The 17164-nt window shown below is 36.8% G+C and overlaps 2 protein-coding genes across 6 annotated transcripts in view; one reads left to right on the forward strand and one right to left on the reverse strand.

The window, feature by feature from the left end:
- Positions 1-11153: 11153 nt before the first annotated feature.
- On the forward strand, positions 11154-15386 carry nme2a (NME/NM23 nucleoside diphosphate kinase 2a). 2 transcript variants are annotated; one of them, XM_084135673.1, is made up of 5 exons: positions 11154-11272; positions 11854-11986; positions 13166-13267; positions 13412-13524; positions 15149-15386. In XM_084135673.1, the coding sequence occupies exons 2-5, from the start codon at positions 11858-11860 to the stop codon at positions 15264-15266; spliced, it is 462 nt and encodes a 153-aa protein (XP_083991799.1). In that variant the 5' UTR covers positions 11154-11272; positions 11854-11857; the 3' UTR covers positions 15267-15386. The 2 variants fall into 2 exon arrangements, with proteins under 2 accessions (XP_083991799.1, XP_083991798.1); XM_084135672.1 differs by lacking the exon at positions 11154-11272 and adding an exon at positions 11618-11779.
- A 70-nt stretch (positions 15387-15456) lies between these two features.
- LOC311096484 (CASK interacting protein 2) overlaps positions 15457-17164 on the reverse strand; it is a 54534-nt gene continuing 52826 nt past the window's right edge. For all 4 annotated transcript variants that reach the window (XM_084135668.1, XM_084135671.1, XM_084135670.1 and 1 more), the window contains one exon: positions 15457-17119. In XM_084135668.1, the coding sequence (XP_083991794.1) occupies positions 17023-17119 (97 nt within the window). In that variant the 3' untranslated portion in view covers positions 15457-17022. The remainder of the gene's footprint in view (positions 17120-17164) is intronic.

Here is a 17164-nt window from a genome sequence, read left to right on the forward strand (position 1 = left end):
AAATGTAATGGAAAATGTAAATTTAAATACAGAAACGCATTGCCATTTTACATATTGCATTGTCATTTTACATATTACATTTCAAATTGAATATTGCTACGCATATGCTTCCATAGTTCTCTGCGGGTACATGAGCGCTGAATGGCCGCTGACGTTCTGGAGCTCAATCTCGAAAACATCTAAACAAATTGTCAATAATGCGCTATGTTTATATATAGGTCGCATATTTGAGGTCTAATTAACTAGCCTACATTCTCGTCTAAAACTTACAGTAGTATTTGTAAAATTATGGTGGTTTGCACGTCCGACATGACACTCTCTGTGAGAAATGTTGCAAGCGGAGTGATACAAACGCTGAAACGGTTAGAGTGCTGATACTGGGGGAATATCGCATGGCTGGAAAAGGCTCTCAGCCAACAAGATTTGAGAACTGTTGTATATGCAATAAAATATAATATAATATAATATAATTTAATATAATAATATTTTAGGACACTTTTGCAATAAACTTGTATACTTTGACTTGATTGATGCACAAATATCCACCTTTTTCCTGAATGCAGAAGTCTCGCCCAACTCATAGTGGAATTATCCTTTACATTTCCGGTCTCCGGCGTTTCTTGTCAAATTAGTGTATTTTCCGAGCTGAGAATGTAATGTTATACCTATGATTTTTATTTTTTTTATTTTTTAAACATAGCTCCATAGTGTCATCGCTTTACAGTGTCGCAATGACCGCCTTTTGTCAGTGCAAGTTTCTCAGGCCTGCTCCTGGAGGGCACTTAATACTTCACATTTAAGGCATGACAATAATCTGACTCAAACAAATTAACCCAACACAGCCATGCAACAAGATTAGATTTCACAGTACACTGAATAAAGTAAGCCAAAGTTATCTGGATGTCATACTTTCAAAGTGTGCACCAATTAATGCTTTTGGTCTAACATTGCTTATAAACCCTTACAGCCCAGAATGCACCCTAATAACTGTAAGCATTATATCAGAGTCTTATTATTGGGAGTTAAGAGGGTCCATAGCTCTATCATTGTAAAAAGTGTAATGGCTAACTTGGATCATGTGTGCCTTGATAAAACATTGATCACATTACAGCCTTGACACCATTGAATTGAGTTGTACAACAGTCAATAAAAAAAAAAACCTTAAAAGGTTTTGGTTATATAGCTTACCAGAAATTATGTAATGTCTTTCTCAGTCCATCAAGTCACCAGAAATGGAGGATAAGTGCATTTTAATAATGTCAACTTACTTCCAAACAGCAAGAATAAAAAAGCCTGAAACACAAAACAGATAATACCAGATTGATACTGGTCATGGCGTTTTACAGCAACTGTTAAAAAAAAAAAATTATATACATATATATATATATATGCCATATAAGACCCAGATCACCTGTCCCATAAAGCAATGCATACAAATATTTCAGAGGTATTTACTGATCATCATAGTTTTAAACATTTAATAATTCATATTTTTATGATGAATTTAAATAGTTTAAGAGTCTAATGTCTGGTTCTGGAAAAAGAGTATAAAATATTTACATAAAAAGATTTGAAATGTAGCAAAAACTATGGATAAAAAAGCTTGATAAGATAAAAAAAAAAAAAAAACTGATATGATAAAAGCCTTCCAGACAGCTTTAATAAGAAATTCAAAAAGATGCAAAAAGTTAAAAACCTGTTGTTTTAATAAAAATAAAACAAATCAACCACTGGGACATAAAACAAAATAATAATAAATGAGATGTGAACCAAATACAATTATGTATAATCAATCATTACAACATTATCTTCCAATAGTATCATATATTAGTGTTTATAATGATTTAAATATGACAAGGTTTTATTACTGTAAATAACCTTTGTTTCAGTGATCTCAGCAACAGCTTGTAGCACTGAATTTCTTTCCCTCGGCTGAAAGGCTCCGCTCTAAACTTGTGCCCAACTACCCGTTTCCAGACGAGTGGACTAAAACGAGCCAGGAGAACAAGTGGAAAGTTAAGTGTGAACGGATGGGATCTCTTTCTATATCAATTTATATGTAAATCACAGTAAATTACCAACCATATGGTAGTCCTCATTTAAAGTTCTCCTGAATTCATCCTTGCAGGAGTGCAGCTGAATGAGGATCCATCTACAGCTAGATTGCTGTCGATAATATGTGTTTGTTGGCAGGCCGAGAATGAAGCTATGAAACCATCTGAAATGACTGCGCTGCCTATACACCTCCCTCGTGTGGCTTCAAGTGGAATCAGGGCTGGGGGCGGGGGGGTTAGAAAAATAATTACTGGCTGAAAAATTATTATTTTGTTGCTGAAAGGAATGTTTGTTTGCTGATATCAGAAAATGTTAAACACTTGTTGTAGGCTAAAGTCATTACTCGCTTAATCCACTAAAACCCTATTTTTGAAAATCTGTGTGTGTATAATGGCCGTGTGTTAGAGCAGCTGTTGCTAATGGAATATTTTGTTGTTGTTGTTGTTTAAAGCTAAACTATGTAACTTATATATACGTCATTAGGCTACTGGGAGAGTGCAAAATCATCCCCCCCAAAAAATCCACCTTCCAAATCTTGTTTTACTTTACCCGAATATGCTTTGATAAATCTATAACAATGATTTATATTTTAGAAGAAGAGCAGAGCCGAAGCACAACCAAAGCAATGTTCTTCCGCAAGACATTATTTTTTAACCACTGGAGGGCCAAAAGTATTATAGTTGGTCATGAAACCCCCCCAAAAAAATGTTGAGATGTTAAAAGATATGTAGGTTGCACATCAATGAAAACATCAATAGCACTTTATTGCTGCAAGTTTATTGTTAAGAGTAAAGTGGGGGGGGGGGGGGGGGTTCCTTCGTTTTTTGGAGCAATTTCGTTCTTCCGGTTGAACCAACGTCACGAAAAGTGAGGTATATGTGTAAATTTGGTGTGGTGATTGGCTACCATGGCTGGAGAATATGTATCTATATAAACAGTTTCTGAGCCTTTCTCTGCATTATTCATAGGAATGAACTCTTTTAATCCAATCATTGCGCTGTATTATGCATGAGATTACGCAAGGTTCACCCCAGCGTATAAGGAGGACACCTGAGAACACGTCATCAAATTCTTATTGTCTGAAGGAAAACGTGCAGGCATGCCCGAAGCCTACAGCGTGAAGCAGTATCTCAATCCCTTTCTCAGGGAACAGAGGTTACATACATAACCTTAGACGTTCCCTTTCGAGGGAACTTCTATGCTGCGTCAGCTGCTGATGATATGGGGACGTCATACAAACTACAGCATGCTGACCAATGCATGCTTGTCATTATTAATCTAACAATCTAACTCATAACAATTAACTCATAACAATCTAAGCACTAAAGCTCAGTTTGGACCACCCAGATCTGTGTGTGACTCGATTCGCTTCACCCCCAGTTCCTCAGAAGGAGAACTAGCTTTAGCCACACTCTTCTCCCCAGGAATTCATTCTTGGAAAGGGCACAGACGATCTACGAGGAGCTGAAAGGACTGAAAAAGGGGGCGAGAGCTAAGCAGTGACCCCATTCGATCACTCCCCTTTTTTGGTCTTTTTTTTATACAGCACCCAGATCTGTGTGTGGCCTTTTCGCTTGGCTCCCAGTTCCTCAAAAGGAGAGCTAGCTTTAGCCACCCTTTTGCTCTTCTCCCAGGAACTCGTTGACCACTGGGTGGTCTTGCCACACCCACAGATCCCCGACGTACGGCTTTCTCCTCTTGCTCCGCCTTTGCTCCCCACTCCTCAGAGTATGAGGAGGGGCAGCCGCACTTCTTCCTGCTTGATGACGTAGAGAGCTAGATCTGTGGCTATACACAGTTTAGTGACTACCTCAGGAGATAAACCCTCCCCCTGATCCAGGTTTGTGCAGATCTGCCTGGTAAGTTTGCAGTACTGCCATAGAGTGCAGAGCTCCACCAGTCTGCCCAGCCTCCACATACGCTCTGCCCACCAACCTCGATGCCGTCGGACATCGTTTAGAGGGCAAAACAGGAGCCTTCCGTGATGAGGATGTCCCCGGGGAAAGGTAATTCGCTAAAATCCTTTCCACCCAAGGCATCCACCCATAACCCTGCTTGCTCAGCCCCTCTACATTCAAATTGCTCGAAGCAGAATGGACCACCCAGGTAGAGTATGGATGTCTCCACGCACCTGAAACTTTGTTGTGCAGGTCTCGGAGAAAGGGAAGGCTCAGTGTAGCTGCACACTTATGACTCTGCAGATATCGTTCATCTAAACGACCTTCCATAGTCTAACGCTTTGAGCCAGACCAGTTTAAACCCAGACTGTGATATGAGTCATAAGTTTCACTAGCTCATTGTATTCAGTGGTTTGCTGTATCGAGCAGGAAACAGATCTATTAAATATATCTGTTTCTACAGACACCAAGTCTATTATATCAGAATAACAGACGGGCAATGAGTCCTCGCTTTCTGTGAAAGAAACCGCTGAGCAGGCCTCCGCTTTTGGCACATAGACAACGGAGCCGATGAGAGAGGTGAGGGGAACTCCATCACGCTCCTCTACCTGCTCCGTCTGAGATTCTCACTATTGTAGCCTGTGCGCTGCCTCAGCAAACGCGGCGCTAGAGCCGTGGGGCTCAACGACTTGACTCTTTACTCATAAAGTCAGCTGGGAGCAAAGTTTTCTCAGTAAGAAATCATTGCAATGTATGCATCAAGCCCCCTCGAGGGCTGAATGTGAATGCTGCACTCCCAGTCAAATAACACACAGCTTGTGACTATAGCCAGGCGTTTAGAAACGCAGGCAAGAAACTTTGCTGGGGTGCATCTTGCGACGTCATCGCACTGCATCGGCCATTGTATGGCGTGTTTGTACACGTGCCTCAGACACCGGGTTCTGCGAGGGCAAGTCCCCCATAGCGTCGGCAGCTGACGCAGCATAGAAGTTCCTCGAAAGGGAACTAAGCAGTGGTGTAGTCTACGTGATACGCAGGTATACGCTGTATACCCACTAGAAAAGGCCAAGGATTTGCGTATACCCACTTAAAAAAAGCGTGAGGATACGTATCAACTTCGTTTTGTGTCAGAACTTTCACACTTTCATTCATAAATTCATCCCGTCTGTGTTTGCGAAGCGACGGATCGAATCGCGGAATCCAGTCACAAATGGAACGTGCTATATAAAGCAGAACGTCACGGAATTTGGCTATTTTTGAATGAATAAATCAAAAGTAGCTGCTGTACAATGAATAAAATCTCGATTTGGACTAGTGTCTACGAATATTAAAGCTAAAAGAGACTGCAATTGTTCTACGCGTCTCTGGGAATGAGCGCTCAGTGTGTACTGTGCTCCACTACACACACACACACACACACACACAGAGAAGCACGCGTGACTCACGCTCGTGGTGTTTTCAGCGTTTCACTGTATTGAGACATGATGTAAGCTACACATGTGCATTTCATCGCAGAGCTGCTATGAGAGTCACTTGATGAGAATTTCACCATTTCATTTGATAAAACTATCGTCATTCATTCGTTTCATATACACATAGAAACTGAAATGTCTTTACGACAACCTGTCAAAATAAAAGTTCTGTATAACTTGAAGAAATTATAACAGAAATATATTACTATTGCACAGAGTATACAACAGGCCTAATAATAATAATAATAATAATAATAATAATAATAATAATAATAATAGTTTATTAAAACACACAGAAACTCAAATGTCTACAACCCACCAAAATAAAAGTTCGGTCTAACTCAAATTAATTAGAAAGAAATTGCACAGTAAAAGGTATTTTAAAATAAAAAAAATTTCAAAAACACCATTTCTAAAAGTAAATTTGTATTTGTGCCTATAATGTTTTTAAAAAAAATTTGTTGAAAATTGTCAACTGATAAAACCTGTGCTTCAGGGACCATATTCATATAACATCTAAGGCTAAAGGTAGCTCTTAACTGACTGAGTTAGATGGTGATTAACACTAAACAGTAGAAAATCAGTCCAGTCTCCCCAGCTGTAAATGTCATTGGCTGTTAAAGTCTTGTGTTGCTTATAATAAATTGACATGTTGATAACACTTAGTATTTCATAATGCTCTCAATCACATGTCGATGCATACTGTATGCATTAGTGAGTGTGGTGGTGTTTAGGGGGGGCGGGGGGGGCGGGGGGGGGGGGGGGGGGGGGGTTATATTAGAGTATACTCACTACAAAAAACTAGACTACACCACTGGAACTAAGTGAATGTCATACTGAATTTTGTCATACTAAAGTTTCTAGCCAGCAAGCATTTACTTTCTGGTTTGTCTTCTAACTTTGGAGCAGACATCATCTAAGTACTATAATAATTTAATGAAGTCTCCAATGAAAGGAAATCAAACACTAAGAATACCTGCTTATTATTGGTTCTGTGCACTCTGCTTCCTACAACGCAGACAAATAAATGATGCGGAAAATTAGAGCACCAAAAAAATCACAGTGATTTACAATTACATGAGGTGACCCGAATAAAGCTGCCGGTGTACAAATGTAATTATAAGCAAATGGAAAAGATAGTAGAGAAAATTGTGTAATTCACAATAGACTTTTTTTACTTGCTAATATTTCCTGCAGTTTCTCCCCCCAGAGCTGTTAGACCTCAATGAGCATTGCATAATGCTTTTGTGCTGATTGGCTGACATTCTGCCACATTAATCAGGTATCCTAACAAATAAATATCAAGATACACAAGATACTTATTTAGATAAGTAATGTGTATTAAAGCAGTTAAAACTGAAAAGGGGGCAACATTTCTGTTGAAGGAGAAAGGACAAGATCTGGAGTGACTTAAATCAAAGTTAAGGAGGCAGTACTTCAGACCACCACTTTGTAGCTACCTCATTTAATCCTTATACTTTAAGCCCTGGTAAAAATAGAGCATGGAATACAAACCATCTAGTACTGTTGGAGAGATTAGTGGAGGATTATTTATCCATTTAGTCAGTTAAGTACATATTCTGTAGAAGGAAGGATTTGTGGAAATAAGAGCCCTGGCCATCATGTCCCTTCAGTTAGTGGTTCTTATTCTACACACATGATGAACTAGAAGATTGCATGTTCAAATATGTGTTAAGGTGTGCTCACATTAGGCAAAAAGCTCCATTGTCTATTATCAATAGTGTAGGAAGCACAAATCTGCGTGAGGAAATCTTTCACCTACATGCGAAATTTCCAGTTGTGTGGATTCCTATTGAAATGACTGGAATTTGCCTGTGAAAATTAGTCGAACAATGGTAAATGTGACTGCGTCTGCACCTTTAGATCACTCATTATCATACATGTCAGGTTGTGTTGCATGACACATACTTGTGAAGGCCCAACATTTGCTAAAAAAATCTTTGGTCAGTAACATGATTACCCCACCATTGCATTGTGTGTGTTTGGGTACTGAAGTTGCTGGGGGCATGGGTTGTTTGTTTCTTGTCTTTTTCTCAGGGTCAGCACCATAAATCCCTCTGTTGCCAAAAACTGCATTGACTGCAAATAGGAATAATGGGTTGAGAATGCTAACATGAATTATTGCCAAAACTGGACAGATCTTGTCAGCAATCGTTCTTGTCATGTCATGGTCATATCTGAAATGGATAAAAGACTGAGTACACCTAAACTTTGGTAGGGTTGTATTTATATGGATAAGTTGCACTGTATTGTTGATTAATGCTACAGATAAACCTTTGTGTTTTTACTTCTTTGTTTCTTTTTTCATTATGTGTATGTGACTGCATACATGTACACTGATTTTTTTATTTTTTATTATTAAACTTGTTACAGCCAAATGTATTAGTTCATATCAAATATTTATTTAAAGGGCCCCTATAATGGATTTTTGAAAATGACCTTTCATGTAGTGTGTAACATAGCTCTAAGTGAATGAAAACATCCTGCAAAGGTTTAAATCTGAGAGTGCACCGTATATAAAGTTATTGTCTTTCAAAAGTAAGAGTCGACTCTGAGTCAATTAAATGAATCGTTTTTCAAACGAGCCGTTTTGTTGTGACGTCAAGACGACACATTAGAATATCGCCCACCCACTTATTGCACACAGACAACAGGGAAAACTTGAACCTCAAACCAGCAGCTGATTCCTGTGGATACTGGATAGCATCATGTCGAGAAGACGCTGTGCTCTATAATGTGAAGGCAAAGCCAGTTTTTTTTCACTGCCCAAGGACGAGCATGTGAAGAATCAGTGGTTAAAGTTAATCTTTACCACAATATCACAGCAGTATAATCCTAAACGTTTGCTGTGTTCCCTTTATTTTACTGAAGACTGCTTCTAAAATCTCAGAGTCCAATACAGATTGTCTGTCGTTCTCAATAAATTGAGGAAATATTTGTTTTACCAACGTTTATGTTACATCAGTCATTAGTACAACTAAAATAATGGGTTTGTTGATGGACATGCACTTGTTAATGCTGATGGTGAGGAATTACAGTTGCAACATCTCATATAATGTACCTTAAACTGAGTAGTGTGTCACTGAGAAACATTAAGTCCTGCTCGAGTCGTCCTTGCGATGGAGGTTCGGGTTGAATGAATTCTTCCAATGTTTCATCATCGGACTCGCGCTCGCACTGATATGGTAAAATCGACGTCATTGTTCGTTACTGTGTTTAGTTTACGGTGTAGGAAGCCTCAGGACAAGCAGAGCTGACGTTGTTATGGCAATGGGAGGTTTTGTTTTCGACGCGCTGTACACGGTAGGCCAATCACAACAGACTGAGCTGTCTGGCCAATCAGAGCAGAGTATATCACGGAAAGGAGGGATTCAGAGAGATTGATTCATTCGACGAGTCGTTTGAGAGTCATTGAAAATGTGATGATGTGCAAATGTATATTATGAGGAAATTAAACAGTTTTTTTCTACCTTTGATGCATGCAGACATGTTGTAGGAGACTCCACAACAACATTAGGAAACTTTAAAATAGCATAATAGGGGCCCTTTAATATGAATTCATATTTAAAAAAATGCAAAGCAAGAAATGTTGGTAACACTATCAGTTAACATTAGTTAACTACATTAGTTAGCATGAACTAATAAGTAACTGCACTTATACAGCATTTATTAATCTTTATTTATTTATTTATTTTATTTATTTAGTATTTTTATTAACCAACGTTAACAACAAATGTATTGCCCATTAGTTCATGTTAGTTAATTAGTTAATACATTAACTAATGTTAACTATAATGAACCTTATTGTAAAGTGTTACCGAAATGTTATTGTAAAGCCCATACCTAATCAATATAAATTTATTTTGACATAAGCCCCCCCAAAAAAATGTTGGGGCTTTTTTAGTTTTACAAAATTTCACCAGATGAAACATAAGCTAAATTAACTATGAAAGTAGAATGCTCAGTTAAGATTAAAAAAAAAAAAAAAACATTTAGTAAATGTTTAATTTAGTTTACTTTCTATAAATAAAGACAACCTCAAAATAACTTATTGCTTATTGTGATGTCTTTTTAAAAATATAGGCTACATCACATCAGTATTCTGATGGTGGCTGGTGTTCATTTTTCTGTTGGGAGTATTATTTGCTTTTAGACAAATTGAACTTAAATGGGTAAAACATGGTTTTCGATTAGACCAATATAACAATGCACTTATATAAATGTGCTTGTTTCATTTTTTTCAGTGTACACTTAGCAATGAACACTCTTTTCCACACTCTTGCTTTTCATTTTATTGTCAGTGTGGTGCACTACTTTAGGCCTATTTAATAGGACTGAGAACCCTCCAGGCTCTTTTGTACAAAGCTGAAGTTGAACTGCCTTGCATGCCTTCACTACAAGTTTTCAAAAGACTGTATGGTCAATTAATAGTGATATAAAAACAACAGCCAAAAGTGCCACTACACTGTGCATGTATTAGACACTGGCACTGTTGCATAAAACATTTAATGGAACTGTGTAAAAGAGTATGTGAAGTAACTGACATTACTGCAGTGCAGTGATTCCCTGCATGAGGATGATGCTGAATCTGAGCAGAGATTTAATACATAATTCTTATCTGCACAGATGGTCTAATGGTCCCAAATCTTACACCATCTAACTTCCACCATGGATATATGTTCTACGGATGGAGATAATGGCCATGTGCAGGATATACGTTAAAACGTTGTGGCTTAACTGGAGCTGTTAAATTAGTGTCCAGAGGATAAATTGCTTTATATGCACTTAACGAATCAGATATTTTTGCTCTAATGTGCTTTTCAGTGATTGCATGATGAATTTTAATATGCAGTTAGAATTACTGTAACCCATTAGAGCTCCATTGAAAATAGTGTTACCATGAGACTAAATTTACATTACAAAAAAACATGAAACATTAATTGAATAACTGAATCTTTTATATTATTAATGCATTTATAAACGGGGGCGCATACAGAATCATACTCTTATGGGGGAGGGAATACAAACAAAACAGAAGGGGAAAATGTAGAAGAAAAGAGAAATTAAAAAGAGAAACTTTTTTTAAACTTTTTTTTAAATTGTAATAAATAAATTCAAATTTAATTAAATTAAATTTACTTTGATTAAAATTCATTAAAATATAAATTGAAATGTAAATTTATATATATATAATCTTTTGAAAATATTAAAATGTAAAATATTATTATTAAAATGTTTTTAAATTATTTTAAACTATTTAAATGTAAAAAGTTATTATTTTCATTATAATCATTTAATAATATTTATATATATATATATTTATTTATTTGTTTGTTTGTTTGTTTTTTTACTTATTATTTAAAAAATAATGTCTGTAAATGTAAAATCTATTGATGAAATAAACCTACTCTGAGAAATATTCACTGCAGGAGTAAAAAATGTGACAACAAGCACCATCCCCCCTATTTATTTACAATCTATCCTAAGACTTTTTAAAGATACAGATGTATTGTTGGTGGAAATAAGAAAGATGCACAGAAAGATGTGTTGTCTTTTTAAAGTTTAAATAACTTTATCTTGGTGGGGAAAAAAACAATCTAATAATAATTAATTATTAATTAATAATTGCGAAAAATCAAGCAAGATTTGTTAAGGAGTTGAGTATCATGTGGATTCCATCGCAACAGATTAAACATCACTGAATGCGCGAGCACTGAATCAGTCTCCGCCCACCTCTATAAAACACTAACTGCAGATAATGGATTAGTGAAAGCACTCGCGCGAGGTATCAGCTTCATTCACACTCGTGGACTGTCGTCAAAGAAAGTAAGAAAATATTTTCACAGTGTTGTATTGTCGTGTTTATTTGACAAAAGTTGAATCTTACAAATGAAATAATGACAATGCTGAGATCATGGCATGCTGCTGCACACGCGCAGATCGGTTGCTACTTGTACATTCCCAATTATAAATCTCCTGTATAATAGTTTAATAAAAGTGTCAGTTGAAATGGAAATTCGAATGAAATTATGATTTTATATGACTTCGGGCTTTTATTTTAGAATAGATTTGGCTAAATAAAGTTGGTTAACATGAAAAGGTGATTAGATAACGTGCTGGGGGCAGGAATCAGGATGTTTGAGGACAGCGATCAGATCAGATCACTAGTCACGATTTAAGCAGCCAGTTACAGTTACAGTAAGCCGTCAATACAGGTCAAGACAGAAGGATCTTCCCCTGTCACTTGAAATGTAACTTAGTGATGGGGTCAGGGGTTTCATCAACGAAACCCCCATCCACACCTCCAGCCCAGTGTGATAAATGTGGGACGACGTAAGTTTCAATGCAGTTCTGTCAGCAGCTGTTTTTCGTGTATGTTTTACCGGTATTTATTTTTTTAATTTTAGCCCAATGTCTGAAAACGAGGAGCGCACTTTCATTGCCATCAAGCCTGATGGAGTGCAGAGGGGACTTATCGGAGAGATCATCAAGCGCTTCGAACAGAAAGGGTTCAAGTTAGTTGCTATGAAGTTAATCCAGGTAAATTAAATGAACCTTTTTGATCTCAATAGTTTGTATTAGACTTGCATTTTAATAGCCAAACAGTTCTAAAGAGGGAGTCGAGATTAAAGGGATTGTTCGCTCAAAAATGTCATCATTTACTCAAATTGTTCCAAAACTGTATGAATTTCTTTCTTCTGTTGAACACAAAAAGAGATATTTTAAAGAATGTTGGTAACCAGACAATTGACGGCACCCATTGACTATGACTTCGACACGGTTTCAACAGAAGACTCATACAGGTTTGGAACATGAGGATGAGTAAATTATTACATAATTTCCATTTTTGGGTTATAATTGTGGTTACATGTAACAGTTTTATTTGTGGATGTATTGTGCAATACGAATGTAACAAAAATGCAAGATTTGTTTTTTTATTTCTACATTATTTAAAAAATATATGTATCATATATATTATCAAAAATATTATCACTAAGCAGCTCTCATAGCAACATTCTGTTATTTCAGCATCTTCTAGCGGAAGGATGCTACTTGACAGAAATTTGTGTATATCTAAGTAAAAATGAAGAAAAAAATGCCACTGAAAATAAATTATATATTATATTTTCTAATGAATGTTTATAATAAACTATATAGGTTTCTATATTACTTAAAAGAACAGAGCAATACAAACTTTATATATTTTTGATTTAGGAAGCTCTATTCTTTGTATATACATTACATGGTTAGAAATATTTCTAACTTGACAAAAATAAGTTCTATTAGGCTATGTAAATATATAATATTTTCTAGTTAATGGTTTCAAAAAATATTAGAATTTTTATATAATTGTATTAGAACTGCAATTTAATTTGATTCTCTGATTGTTACATTTTTATTATATTACTTAACAGATTAAAACGTTATATATTTTCGATTTTCCCTAGTCTATAATTTTAGAAAACTCTATTTTTAGTGTGAGGGAACTTGAACTCTCTCAGACACTCACTTGTTTTAGGAGTTAAACCAATTACTACTTCCTTGTGGTCTGCAAATATACATATATCCTCATGTGACTTTCTCGTTACAGTAAACATGACCACAAAATGAAGATTTTGTCATAAAAAAAAAAAAACTCAAAGGGGGATGTGGGATTAACGGCCCTTTAATTCACAAAACTTTCTCCGCTGCTGTCTTTTTTGCTTGTCTTTAATGCAGGCCGATGAGGATCTTCTAACACAGCACTACGGTGACCTAAAGGACCGGCCGTTCTTCCCTGGGCTTGTCAGTTATATGTCCTCTGGCCCTGTGGTTGCCATGGTAAACTCATTTATATTTATTTTCCCCAGTGTGGCTCTAAGGCACTTTGAATTTAATAATGTTTATCCCTTATTGCTAATAAATATTCTTCATACATTTCATGAAGTTGACTGTACTAATGTTATTTCCGTGATATATTTTTAGGTGTGGGAGGGTTTTAACGTTATTAAAACCGGTAGAGTAATGCTCGGCGAGACTAATCCCATTGACTCCAAGCCTGGGACTATCCGAGGTGACTTTTGCGTTCAGGTTACCCGGTAAGATCTCATACTGTATTCTAAAATGACATTTTGATGACTTTGTTTTAAAGTGCTATTTCAAAGGTTCCTAATTGTGTTCTCCTACAATAGGTTTACATGCATCCAAGGTCAAAAAACACTTTAATTTTCTCATAATATACATTGTATATCACTTAATTTTGAAGAGTCTGAAAATCTGAGAAAATCTGCCTGGACACATTTGTGAGAAAATCGAACCGATTCTCGAGCCGAGATCTCACAAAAAGCCAATTCTCACACAATCATAACAGACAGATATGCATTTGTATGCACTAGATTTGGTACTTGTTCAAAGGTTACATGCAATTTGTAGGATGGTTTGTATTTATTTGTGAAATATTATCTAGGCTCATTTATTTATATTTGTAAAACACAATATATATTTGTTACTCCACTGCATTTTCGCTCAAATTGACCTTTGTACTTAGACTGGGTAAACCCAGCCCGATCTGCCGGCGATTTGATTTCGCCCTGCAGCTCAGGCTGGAAACCTGTACATTTTTCTATCCTGCTTCCGTTACAAATCTGCGGGGACCAATCACAAACTGGCTTATCCACATGGCACGCTATTGGCGGGTTTAATCCAATCCAATTCCTTTTAACCTCTCGACGATGTTCAATGGCTTCTTTAGTTTAGCAAACAAATCGCTCGAGTGGGTGTAAATACCACTCACTTTCATGGGTTTTTTTGCACAACCTGCAAAAATCGCTCGATGCCATTGCTGCTTCTGCAAACCGCTGATCAATGCTATAATAAACCAACACGTTTGTTGACACGTTTCCTGCCTGGAGTTTTCGCTTCGCTCTGCAAAGTACGTCACCCGAATCGTTGGTCTGATTGGTTGAAGGACTATCCAATTACGTACAGAGTCATTTGAACTATGCCCGTTGATCACACCTCTTGTGCAGCAAAAAATACAGATCTGACTCCCCAGACTAATGTTCAATCTTAAAAGATTGAGCTTGGTCTGGTGATAGCCAGACTACTTTGTACTTGCACATTGCTTTCTGTTTGTTTGCGAGGCGAGTTTTCCTTTGCAAAGCAGATCGAGTTTGTTTGCAAAATGCTGGATTTGTTTGTTTAATTATGGCACAAAATTAACTCCATACTGTTGCTTCGATTCAAGAGCGTCATTGCGTCGTTAATTCACGTCGCTTAATCGCGCTCCGTGTGAAAGGCCCTTCAGAGTGAACTTTGATTTGAACATCAAATAATCCTGAAAAAATGCATCACGGTTTACACAAAAATATTAGGCAGGACAACGGTTTTCAACATTGATAATATAAGAAATGTTTCTGAAAGATCTTGTCACACTGAAGACTGTAATGATGCATGTAATGAGTAATGATGCTGAAAATTCAGCTTTGTCATCACAGGAATAAAAAAAAAAAAAAAATGTAAATGGTAATAATATTTCACAATATTGCCATTTTTTACTGTATTTTCGGTCAAATAAACAATACGCATTGGTATTGGTTGGTACGCATAAGAGACTTCAAAAACATTACAAACATTTTACCGACCACTAACTAGGATGCATCTGTCACTTTCATTTATTTACCTGCACTAGTTTTTGCTAACATTAAATTGCTTTGGCTTCAGGAACATCATTCACGGCAGTGATTCTTTGGACAGTGCCAACGCTGAGATCAACCTGTGGTTCAAACCAGACGAGATCTGTGACTACACAAAATGTCAGGACAGCTGGATCAATGGCTGAACACGTTCTTTTTCTGCACATTTCTCCCTCTCTGGAGTTTCTGCTTTGATTTAGTTCTTTTTCATTTTCCCCCCAATGTTTCTGGTGCTTGTCTTTACAATAAAACATGAAATCCTGTGAGTTGAAGGGACACTTTCAATGAGCTGGTACTGTATCATAAAACAAAAGCTCGAGCCATGACGACAAGTCATGTAATTCAAGGATTTATTAAACATAATACTTCAAGTAGTTCAAATGGATGAATTAGAAGCCTATTTATACTTACTGTATGGTACTCGTGGCCCCATTCAGGCAAAGCAACGAACCATGTGTCTGGGTTTTGACAGAGCAATGCCACATGAAGCACTGCAGAAAGGAATGAATTTGGGGAAATAAAGTACACAGTGCTCATTTAAATGATACTGTAGCACCACCAGTGCTGTTTTCATAAAGTCCATTAAAATATCATTATGCCACATAATACAAAATATAGAATTCCAGATTGCTACTTAGAAAAAAAAAAAAGCATGCAAGAACAGGATGGTCTGGTCTTCTCGCAGATTTTTGAACAATGTAGTTTACATCTGACAGTTAGAGAAAGTCTCTTTCAGTCAAGTACTGGTTGTTTTACCAGTGTACAGTACATGCAGAAATAAATTGATACAATAAAATATACATAGTACATACACTACATAAATGTTGTAAAAGTGCACAAGATTCACAGAAGTGAACAGCCGTTTGAGACTTTAAAGCTCCATTTGAACACTTCTCGTCCTCTAGTTTGGTGATATTTTTGTGTTTTAACCACATGGGCCCGTTTATTAAAATGCAAGTTCCCTTTTGGTCAGCCGAGCCAAAAAATGTAGTGCTTTGCAGTTTCTAGTTTTGCCAGAATGACAGCATTCACAAAGAGGGACTGTCCCTTTTTAACCTGACAAAGCAAATAAATTATCATTCTGGTACAAAAATATATAATAGATGTAATCCATACAAGGTTTTCTCTTTCCCAAAACGCAACAGTTGTCAAAATATACTATGGCTCTATTATTTTGTTAAGAAGTGTCATTTTCTTAACATTTTAAGATCTAGTTAAGCAAAGGTTTAAATAGACACTGCACAGTCCAACTACAAATATTCTGTACAACACTGAATCTGTTGGCAGGACATAAAGTTTCATTATAGTAAAACATACTTGGTCCATGAGGTTTGGGTCATTACACAATGATGATGTCCGCTGAGCAGTTTTCTTATGTTTTGATCAGTTGTATTATTGCTTACTTTTGAACCGAATAAAGGATCGTCCAGTCTACAGAAAACACAACTGAAGAGTGATAAGTCTCAGAGCACTTGAAACAGAGTTCTGGTTGTATCTCACTTAGATTTTACACCGTATATCCATTTGCTAGAGGCCAACTGTGAGTCTTGATCTGAGCACAACAGGAAATTAAAAGTGTCTCTGTTGGAAGAGCTTTAGTACAGTAGAGCTGAACAGTAAGTGCTTACATTCTGCAATCTTCACTGCAGATATCCTGTCCGAGCAAACCGAAGATGCAGAAAGCGACATTTTGGGATATTGTGGAAATCTGAGGCAGGATCCACCGCAGTTCATTGCAACTAGTATCTTAAATTAGCTAATTTAATTCAACTGTTAAAACCAATACTTGTAAGCAGGATCACCAAGGTGTGTTGTAAACAAAGTGTGAGAAGTTAGACATTGCATGTCTAAATCATCCAGAAGCTCGCATGTGAAGGCCCCATGCAAAGGAATTACAGTAGGTCAATCCAACATGGCTTCCAGCTGGTCAGCAAGATCATCGAACATGTTCCCTATATCATCAAGAATGTTCCCAGCTGACTTCACTGTGTTAATACCCCTGAGAGAAAGAAGAGCAAAAACAAGGTTGAGAAGGTTTAATATG

The sequence above is a fragment of the Abramis brama genome, assembly GCF_963993115.1.
Source record: "Abramis brama genome assembly, chromosome: 14".
Classification (NCBI taxonomy): domain Eukaryota; kingdom Metazoa; phylum Chordata; class Actinopteri; order Cypriniformes; family Leuciscidae; genus Abramis; species Abramis brama.

Coding starts and splice junctions, on each gene's coding strand:
- nme2a (XM_084135672.1), top strand. CDS start 11,709: ATGGGGTCAGGGGTTTCATCAACGAAACCCCCATCCACACCTCCAGCC. Junction 11,780..11,853: donor TGTGATAAATGTGGGACGAC/GTAAGTTTCAAT, acceptor TTTTAATTTTAG/CCCAATGTCTGAAAACGAGG. Junction 13,268..13,411: donor CTGGCCCTGTGGTTGCCATG/GTAAACTCATTT, acceptor ATATATTTTTAG/GTGTGGGAGGGTTTTAACGT.